The 10188-nt window shown below is 48.0% G+C and overlaps 1 protein-coding gene across 8 annotated transcripts in view; it reads right to left on the bottom strand.

Moving 5' to 3' along the window:
• Positions 1–1590: 1590 nt before the first annotated feature.
• Positions 1591–10188, bottom strand: part of ep300b (E1A binding protein p300 b) — a 33264-nt gene continuing 24666 nt past the window's right edge. For 6 of the 8 annotated variants that reach the window (XM_044100675.1, XM_044100674.1, XM_044100676.1 and 3 more), the window contains exons 22-30: positions 10056–10133; positions 9722–9789; positions 9448–9598; positions 8540–8800; positions 8286–8451; positions 7642–7809; positions 7393–7554; positions 6951–7232; positions 1591–5852 (exon numbers count right to left, since the gene is read on the bottom strand). In XM_044100675.1, the coding sequence (XP_043956610.1) occupies positions 2772–5852; positions 6951–7232; positions 7393–7554; positions 7642–7809; positions 8286–8451; positions 8540–8800; positions 9448–9598; positions 9722–9789; positions 10056–10133 (4417 nt within the window). In that variant the 3' untranslated portion in view covers positions 1591–2771. The remainder of the gene's footprint in view (positions 5853–6950; positions 7233–7392; positions 7555–7641; positions 7810–8285; positions 8452–8539; positions 8801–9447; positions 9599–9721; positions 9790–10055; positions 10134–10188) is intronic. The other 2 variants (XM_044100678.1, XM_044100680.1) reach the window with 2 other exon arrangements.

Below are 10188 nucleotides of genomic sequence, written 5' to 3'. Positions count from 1 at the left end.
CAGGCGGGTAACAGCACGCAGCGCCCCCTTCTGACCGGAGGGCCGAAAGCCTGTATCCTCCTCACCCACACACAACATACACAGTACTTATTGAGCTCGTTATCACATATATTGGAGGCACTTTCCGCAACAATGAAATATATTATTTTCATTATATTGAAATATATTTGTTTCGGAAAACGTCAACGGAAACACATTTTTTTGCATCACATGAGTCACGTGATCAACAATCCAACGTTTCTACTGGCCCAGACATCGAAGAAGACGACAGGAAGTAGAAGGAGGATGATGTGTTTTTGTTGTTTTGTTTTTTCGGACAATGTCCATGTGCAGCTGTGTCATTCCAACATGTTGAATTGATAACTCTTCTATTAAACCGACAAGTAAAATTTCCCCAAAACGCTGCTCTCAAGTATAAGGGGCTTGTTGCTCCAACGCCTGAATAAGAAGGTGACCTCTGTTGGCTGAATTATGAATATATTTCATCCAAGAGTTTCCGTTTAAAATCCAATATTTTTTATGACTTATCATGAGCAAGCTTAGCGTGTTAATTTCTTAATTAACGGAAGCAGCAATTACAAAGTCGACATGAGCAAAACATGGAAGCATTTGTAATGGAAACAGAGCAACTAAAAGTAATCCAAATTGTTGGATGTAGCGGTGGAAATGTGTTCTCTGCAGTCATGAAACAATCATGACGATCAGGCAATCCAATAAACAAGCTGGGGTTTGGCAGTTCCCAGAGAATTGGCACTTGCCTGACAAGTGGAGTGTTTGGTGCTCATGAAATAACATTACATGGCTGTATATTAACCCTTTATGTCCTAAATTTAAAATCTCCGCCTGGATATTTTCGCTTATTTTAATTGTACGCAGTTCTTTAAATGTTCTGTGGGAAAATATACAATTGCCCATTTATCCATAACAACCGGAATTTCGATATCTAGCAACTTATTTTCGCAATTTACACTCTATCGAAAGACCGCCCTTCAGATTAATTTCACTTCTTGCTAAGAAATTACCGTAATGACCCGATGTCGGCTGGAAAGCGCAACGTTTCCCCTTTCAGAAACTGTTGTAATATTTCAGATTGCGCAAAGTGTGGCGGAGCTACGGTACTGCAAATTTGTGCCGCTCAGTTTAGAATTTAAAAATCCAAATGAAAAAAGGAGCTTCGGACAGTTGTCTTATTGAAAGAAAAAGATAATTTAAAAATTTGTTTTCTATATTTGGTTGACCAAATTTGTACAGTTCATGACATGTGGTAATGGGCTGAACAAAATCACATTAAGGACCATAAGTGGACCATGGCCCACACTCTGGCCCATGGGCCGTTCAATTAATGAGTGGGTAAAATCTCAATAGCAGTTTTTAAATAAATCTGCTGTTAAGAGTGCATAAACATTTTGATTGAAAATATAATGCGATATTATATTTAAAAAAATCACATTCCATTATATGTTGAAATATTTCACTGCTAAAAAAGCCAAATGAGCAAATATATTAGACACTCACGAATGTGAGCGTATGTTAACGTCTGATAAGCTTTTAGATACCTGGAGCCAATAATAAACATGCAGGACAGAACTGTATTGCTAATTTTCATTTTATTATAAAAAAAAAAAAAAAAACAGTATTTGAGTCCACAGTTTGTTTCCTTTGTACAGTAAAAAATATTAAATTAACTCCCAAAGTTCTGAGCTGAAAGATAAAGAGGATACGGTTCATAAGGAGGGAGTTCGTCCTCCATCAGAGGAGGATTTAAAAAGTCCAAAGGAAGCAGCGAAGGGGAAGAGGAAGAAAGAGACTAACCGACTGTCGGCTTTCGCCTCGTTTCTGTGCAACACAGTTCATTTGGATCATCATCATCCTCTGTTTACTTAACAGTAGAATCCTAACAAAAAAAAAAAGAAGAAGAAGAAGCCGCCACCCTTCCCATTTGTATACATCCCCAGCCCACATATGTAAAACGTTACAGGCACAAAGGTATGCATCCCCCCCTCCCCAAGCCTCCGCAGCTCCATCTGAAGTCTTTAAAAGGAAGGAGCGGGCACACATTCGAGGGAGAGGGCTTTGCATTCTGTGAGGAACATAAAATAAAATATTAAAAGAAAAATGTCTCTTCCAGCGTGACATCTCGGACCCGGACGCTTGACGTCGTTCCCACCTGGACAGCTAAAGCGAAATAAGAGACTACAGACATCGACGACAAAAAAAAAAAATAGATGCGTACAGGAACTGATGCGGCCTCAGGACGTCCGCAGCCCACCTCTGATGAAACTGAATAAATAAAACAAACCCAAACAATACAGAAAAAAAAAAAAACAACAACTTTGTTTGAATTTACAGATATGTCGCATCACTCCGCAAAAAAAACAAACAAAAAAACAAACCGAATGACGCAAAACTAAACAAAAGACTTGCATTAAAATAATTTCTTTAATCCTTGACCCACCTTTTAAAATTGTAAAAGCATATTTAAAAAAAAGGCAAGTACTTTTGTTTACAAGGAAATAGCCCCCCTAAACCCCACTTTGTCCTCAAGTTGGCAAAAATATATATTAACAGCAATAAGTTACAATTCATTCTAACTCATTTAACAACTGCTCCATTTATTGTTCATCTCCCATAGGAAGTTCAGTTCAATGCATCTTTATTGAAAACATTTTAAATAACTTTTTAATAATAGTAAAAAAAAAAAAAAAAAAGGCTAAGGAATAATAATACTGTCCTTGGTGAGTGCAGTTTGAGCAGAGATTCGCTGAGCCTCTCTATATGTGGTCTAAGGAGTTGTGGTTCATGTTCTGGCCCATCGGGTCAGGACCACCGGTGCCTGCCTGCCCGTGCAGACTGGCTATGCCGCTCAGCTGGGAGAGCATGGCGCTCTGCTCGGAGCCAAACTGCTCCATGGCGTTCTGCTGCTGGCTTGTCTGCTGCTGCTGCGGCGGTGGGACCACCATCCCGGGGTGGTGCTGGTTCAGGTGGCCCGGGTGCGGCGAACCCGTCTGTGGCGAGATGTGATGCGGCGACGGCTGAGGCTGCATGCGCGGAGACGGGCTGGAGTGAGGTGGCTGGGACTGCGGCCGCGGCGAGGGCTGCGGCGAGCGCACCTGGTTGGCGAGCGCCTGGCCCTGCAGGTGGTGGTGTGGCGACGGCGCCATCTGCTGCGGTGGCTGCTGGGGGCTCATGGGGTTGCTGTGTTGGGCGGGTGAGCTGCCGGGGCCGAGGTGCTGCTGCTGCTGCAGCAGCCTCTGCGGTAGAGTTTGTTGGAAAAGCGTCTGGGAAGACGGAGGGGTGGGCCCCCCCTGAGGAGGCTGCGGGCCTTGAGGCGGTTGCTGAGCAACGCCTCCGCCTCCTGGACCCGTGTCGCCGCTTTGGAGGGCAGCCATGTTGTTCTGCTGCTGCTGCTGCTGCTGCTGCTGCTGTAGCTGTAGCTGCAGCCTCTGCTGCAGGGCGACCGTGGCCTGCTGCTGGGCGGACCCCGGGTATCCCTGCACCTGTGGGCCTCCGGGGGGCCCCTGGCCCATGAATCCCTGCCCCTGGGGGGGCTGCGGCTGCTGGAACTGACCGTGACTCATCCCCATCTGCTGCTGCTGCTGCTGCATCTGCTGCTGCTGTTGTTGCATCTGCTGCTGCTGTTGTTGCATCTGCTGCTGCTGCTGTTGTTGTTGCATCTGCTGCTGCTGTTGTTGCATCTGCTGCTGCTGCTGCTGTTGTTGCATCTGCTGCTGCTGCTGCTGCTGTTGTTGCATCTGCTGCTGCTGTTGCATCTGCTGCAGCTGCTGCCGCCTCATAAGCAACTCTCGCACCTGGAGATTGTTGATGTTTCCCATCTGCGACCCCTGACCTTGCATACCTCGCACGACCCCTTGCTGCTGCTGCTGCTGCTGCAAACTGCTCAGCATTGGCCTCTGTTGCTGCTGCAGCTGTTGCTGCTGCAGCTGTTGCTGCTGCAGCTGTTGCTGCTGCACCTGCTGCAGCTGTTGCTGCTGCACCTGCTGCAGCTGAGACATGGACGGCATGTTGACGTTGGCTCCTCCCTGACCCCCCATGTGCATCCCTGGCTGGCCGCTCGCAGCGTTCATGTTCACCTGTGGGTTGACTCCAGGCATGGCGTGTCCAACCGGCCCTCCGGCGGGGCCCGGACCCCCTCCTGGGACGCCATCCGCTCCGCCGGGTCCGCCCTTGTATTTTGAGGCTCGTTGCTTGATGAAAGCAGCCATGAGCTGCGGGTTGGAGCGCAGGATATTGAGGACCTGCTGCTGCTGCAGTGGAGAGCTGGGGGAGCGCAGGGTGCGGAGGAGCTCCTGTAAAGCCGCTTGGGGGATGTTCCCACCAGCTGACCCTTGCTGCTGCTGCGCTATGTTCATCATGGCAGCATGCACCTGAGCTGGTTGATGCGATGGCTGCTGCTGCTGTTGCTGCTGCTGCTGCTGCTGTTGCTGTTGTTGCGCTGCCATCATGGCTTGATGGCTTATCTGGTTCATCATCGCCTGCCGTTGCTGGGGTGGGATCCCCGGTCCGGTCCACTGCTGCTGCGGATTCTGCAGCGGAGCGCCCATCCTCTGTTGTGGCAGGTTACCCTGCGGTGGGGGTTGCTGCTGCATGTGCCCGCCAGCGGCCATCATCCCCTGCATCGCACCCTGCTGCTGATCCATGTGAGCTCTTACAGTCGTTTGGTTTTGCGGCTGCATCCCCTGCGGACCGACCATCCCCACGGGACCGCCGTGCCCCATGGCCATCTGCTGCGGTTGACCCGGCTGGTGGTGTGGGTGAGACGGCATCATGCCCGTTGCCGCTGCTACCGCTGCGGCTTGCCTCTGTAGGCCCAGCCTCCTTTGGGCGTCGGCCACCTGCTGGATCTTCAGGGCTATCTCCACGGCTGCTGGTGGGGGGCCGGTCGGGGCCGGCTGGCCAGGAGGCTGCTGCTGCCCTGCCGCACTGCCGGGCATCACAGCCCCACCGGGTTGCTGAGGTGGCGTCGACGAGCCCATCAATGGTTTCCCCTGGGACTGGTGAATGGGGGAGGAGCCTGGCGGTCTGCCGGAGTACGGTGGGTGGGGGATGCCCCCCGGGACGCTTTGCTGTGGCATCTGAGTAAGCATCTGCTGCTGCTGCTGGGGAGAGTTCATCATCCCTCCTGCTGCTGCCGCTCCACCGCTCATCTGCTGGAACTGGTTCAGTGGATGTTGGCTCGGCATCGGTCCTTGCTGCTGCTGCTGCTGCATCCCGTTTCCAGGACCCATGCCCTGCGTTGGGGGCATGTTCTGAGTCGGGGTGTGGGGGGTGGATGGCTGGGTGCCGACCGACGTGGGCGTACTGGGCGCCGTGGCACTGTTGGCTCCTGGCGACGGAAGCCCCACCATGAGTCCCCCGGGTGGCGTCCCCGCAGGCTGGCCCACCCGCTGCATGGTGGCCATCCTCCTCCTCAACATCTGGGCCTGCTGCAGCCGGTGCTGCAGCTGCTGCTGCCGGAGCTTCTGCTTGATGTTCAGGCAGAACGGGACGGGGCATTTGTTCTCCTGGCAGTGCTTGGCATGGTAGCAGCACAGCGCGATCAGCTGCTTGCAGATGGGGCAGCCGCCATTGGTCTTGCGCTTGCAGCCCTTGGTGTGCTGCACGACGCGCTTCATCTTCTGACAGGACGGGAGGGAGCAGTTGGCGTTGCGGCACTGGCACGCGTGGACCAGTGACTGGATGCAGCGCTGGATGCTGAGGCGGCGGGAGTCACCCGGATTCTGAGTGGCCGCCGCCGCCTGGTTGTTGCTGTCGTCGTCCAGGCCGAGCCCCAGTTTGTCCATCTTGTGCTCGTGGCCTTTAGTGTTGTAGCAGGTGATGCACAAGTCATAATCCTGAAAGAAAAAAAAGATTAATAAAGTAGAAATTATTATATCATGTTATTTGGAAGTCTCAGCAAGTCACATTTAAGACCCTTTCAGACCTTTCTAATACCACCTTGAATGAAATTCTGCAGAGCGACCAGTGAATTTCGTGTGTGTGAAATTTTGAGCTCGTACATGTAGACGTGCATACACGGGCAAATTGTAGGGTGAGACGCAAAAAAAATTAGCTAGGAAGGATATATTAGCAACTAGTTAGCAGTTTGCCTCTAAAGACTCTCAAAGTAATGAAGATGTCTGAATGTGACTCAATTTTTGCCTGATTGAAAAGACCTGTGAGAAAAACAAGAATAAATAGTTCTCTCATGATAAAAATTTAAGACCTCTGATTTCCATATTCAAGGGCAATACATTTTAAGGCCTTAATTTAGCTCAATGAATTAACAGGCTTTGTGCAAGTCTCACCAGCTCAAACTAAAGACTTTTAAAGACCATTATAATTTAAATTTAAGGCCTGTTTCAAAACAGAAAATGTACTGAAGAAACAGCCGTAATCCCTGCAGTGACGAGCTCTTTTGCACAGAATGAATCCATCGTTGTTTGAGTTGGAAATAGCAATGATCCAGTGGCGAAGACAAATGTCGTCCAGCCAACTGGCAATAAAATTGCTCTTAAACCATAACTAACCCAAAAAAGCAAGCTAGCTCGCTAGAAAAGTTTGTTTGTTTCCTTCTCACTGAAGGAAACAAACCAATGTTTCCTGCTACTATGGCTATATACCTTACATATAATAAAGCTATATATTAGATATATAGCTAATACACCTTTTGCCAGCTAGCAAGGATATATTAGCAGCTATTTATCATTAGTAGAGTCACAGGAAGCAATATGACTCAATTGTTTGCCTGACAGAAAAGTTAAACTAGAAAAATACACTACATAGAATATATGAGATTAAATAGTATATCACCACACAATGTAAGGCTTGTGATTAACGTATTTAAGGCCAACTTACCTCTCCTAAACAAATTTAAGACATTTCAAGGCCTTAATTTTAGACATCCTGTGCATATTTTTGTAATTTCCTGGTGGAAACATGGATATTCTTACCTCACAAACAGTGCAGTGGAAGCGGGTCTCCACGTGGTGTTTGCACTCGTTGCAGGTGTACACGAAGCGGTCCTGGCTCTGGTTGTGGAGCTCCACCAGCATGCACATGGAGCTCCACATGGACCTCCTCAGGGAGCTGAACTCCAAGTGCTTGTCGCGGGCCAGGGTCAGGAAGGCGTCGCGGCCGTCCATCAGGTCGCAGGCCATGAGGGGATCGGGGTCGGTGATGGGGGGCAGCGAGTTGGCGGTGGGGCCGGCGATCAGGCGGATGACGAAGAAAACCTACCAGAATGAAACGGAGAACGATTGGGGGAACGTTTCCTGAAAACGGCCTTACTTTTTCAACGTTTCAAACTTTTATTTTATTGTGTTTAAATCAATTTCAAAAGAACACACTAAGGTTTATGGGAGCCATAAAAATAAAAAATAAAAAAAGACAAACCTCTTTGTGTTTCTCCATGGTGGCGTAGAGTTTCTGGGAAAGGTCGTTGGAAACGCTGGGCATCCCCGGCTTCTTCTTGTTGGCTCGACTCAGGCTGCTCTTGTTCTTGTTCGCCTTTTTATTGTTCTTCTTTTTGGCGTTCTTGCTGTCTCCTTTTGTGGCCTGTGGACGTTTAAACGAAGTCGGAGTCAATAGCCGTTCCGAGACGGCAGCGAGACAAGACCGCGGCGGATTCTTGTTCCAACTCACGTCGGTGCTCTCGTTGGAGGTGCTGCTCTCTTCCCTCTTCCTCTCCTCCTCTTCCTGCTCCAGCTCCTTGATGCTCTCCTCCAGCACGTTGGGCCAGAAGTCGCCCTCAAAGTACGGGAGCTCCTTCGCACTCGTCAGGCGGTCTTCTGTTGCCTGCTTGAAAATGTCCTAAAAGTTCCCAAAAAGAAGAAAGGAAAAAAAAAGATGGAATGAAAAAGGGGCAGCAAAAGCACAAGTTAATTTCTATTCATATTTTACAAATATAAACTTAAATGAATTTTATTGGGATTCCATGCTTTCTTCCTTCGGTCCATCTTCCCATAAAATTCTGACCTGCTTCTTTGGTCTTTGTAGAAGGAAAGTATCCCCACAGCATGATGCAGCCACCACCAATGTGTTTATCGTAAACGGTATCGTCAGGATGTCATTTTTCCGGTTTTTCAAACACAACACCTTTTTAAGTTCACACGTCTGTAGAACTTAGGTCATAAATTTACACTAAAATCTGACTTCTGATGTTGTGATAGGACTAAATGTCAAAAATCAAAGAACTTGAAGTGGTAGAAAAACTTTTACAAAGTTTGGTTTCTTTAGAAACTACCCTGAAAACAAAGTAGAGCCGTATTCCTGATGGAAGGCGTCACCTTGTAGTCGTGGATGATTCGCTCAGCGACAGCCTTGTCCAGCATCTTCTTGTACCACTCCTGCAGGCGTTTCGGCTTCGGGATCTTCTGGTCCGGCGGGTGACAGTGGAAGATGTAGTCGTCTCCCTCGCTGGGAGGACACGCCCAAATGTGTCCCGTCGTATACCTGAGACCGCAACACATGCTTGTGTTTAACTTCCACATGTTAAAAACCCACCTTCTACGTTTCTCACAAGCGCTCTCTGGCGTCTTACCCCAGTCTCTTGACGTACTCCAGGTAGCCCAGCAGGATCTCGTGGTAGACGGCGGTCCTCAGGTGTCGCGGTTTAAAAAAGTGCACGCTGTCCAGGTAAGAGATGTACACCCGTCTCTGGTTCGGCGGCGGGCAGTCGGAGCCGTACTCTTGGACGTGCATGCCGAAGAAACACACGTCGGCTCCGTCGACGTCCTCGAACGCGAACAGGGCCTTCATCCTGTACGGGAACGACTCGGCCATCTCGCCGTTGTCCACGAACCTGGGAGAAAATATTGCCGGGAAAGTCAGGAAAAGATCAAAACAACCTGAAATATACACACACATATTCTTCCTTTAGTTCATCTTCCCATAGCGCGACACAGATCATTTGGTGCGACGTTCATAAATCTGACAAATAAACAGTTGTTAGTAGAAAATGAGGTAAATTTCAAGAGAACACAAGGAAATTATCAGCGAGGGTCTTATTGACATGATTAATATAAAATATCTTATACGATTAAGGAGTGGTGTTTTCTTTGTATGATTATTTAGAACAAATTATCAAATTGTACCACATTTTTACAAGAACAAATATGTATAAAGGCAGACATGATTTTAATGTCTGTATAAAGGCAGACATTAAACATAAAATGTTTAATGTAAAACATTTTCATTTCAAACAAAAACAGTTTTCATGTCACCACAGGACAATTCCAAGCACTAATGAAACAAACTGAGAGGAAAAGATGAATATAATTTCAATACAAAATCCAAATGAGAAGTACAGTTTTGGAAAGTTAAGAGTCATACTAACACAAAAAAATAAACTTTCATACACAATTTTTTGAAAAAAAAAAATAATTATTTTGCTTGTTTATTTGTCAAAAACTCGAAGGTCAAGAAGAAAGAAACCCGCCGAGCGCTCACCTGGACTTCATGCCCGGCTTGACCTCGACCACCTTGTCCGAGACGTGGACTACCCGGACGGTGACCTCTCCGGACTCGGGGTGGCTCTGCCGTTTGAGGTAGTCGTTCACTCGCATCTCCAGGTAGTTCCCCAGCTTCGTCTGAGGAAGTCCTGCAACAAAACAAACCAATGAGATGAAAGAACTCCCCTCATTACAGGTCCAGAGTGTTCGGCCGGCAAAGTACGTCACCGACGAAACGAAAGCAGAACGTTCGCTTGTGCAGCTTCGCTTACTTTTGGCTGCATATTTGTTCTCCTTTCGCGTCTTATTGGCCTTTTTCAGACAGCTGTCGCATACGAAGCTGCGAACGGAGAAGAAATGGGGGAAAAAAATTTGAATAATAAATAAATCAGCTCTTAACACTGGAAAATTGCTGCCATGCTTATGTGACACAAACAGACCACCCAGGAAGGCGAGTTTGACTTTAAGGAATCATTGCTCTTTAATATTTCAAAGCCTTTTTCCCCACCCCCAACTATTTTTAAAGGACTTCCAAAGAACCAAGACACACTTTGTGCAACAGACTGAGTGTGTGTGTGTGTGTGTTGTTCATGACGGCCTCCTTACCCTGACGGCCATATGGTTTCATTATGCAGAACGCAGATCTGGTGCATTTTACGACCGCAGTCGGTACATTCCACGAGTCTGAGCAGAGACAAAACGAGAGTCAGGAAATGTACACTGAGACGCTCCGGAGCGA

This window comes from Gambusia affinis, linkage group LG19 (assembly GCF_019740435.1).
Source record: "Gambusia affinis linkage group LG19, SWU_Gaff_1.0, whole genome shotgun sequence".
NCBI classification, from domain to species: Eukaryota; Metazoa; Chordata; class Actinopteri; order Cyprinodontiformes; family Poeciliidae; genus Gambusia; species Gambusia affinis.
Note: the sequence above shows the minus strand (reverse complement) of the source record. Positions and strands in the feature narration are given on the sequence as shown.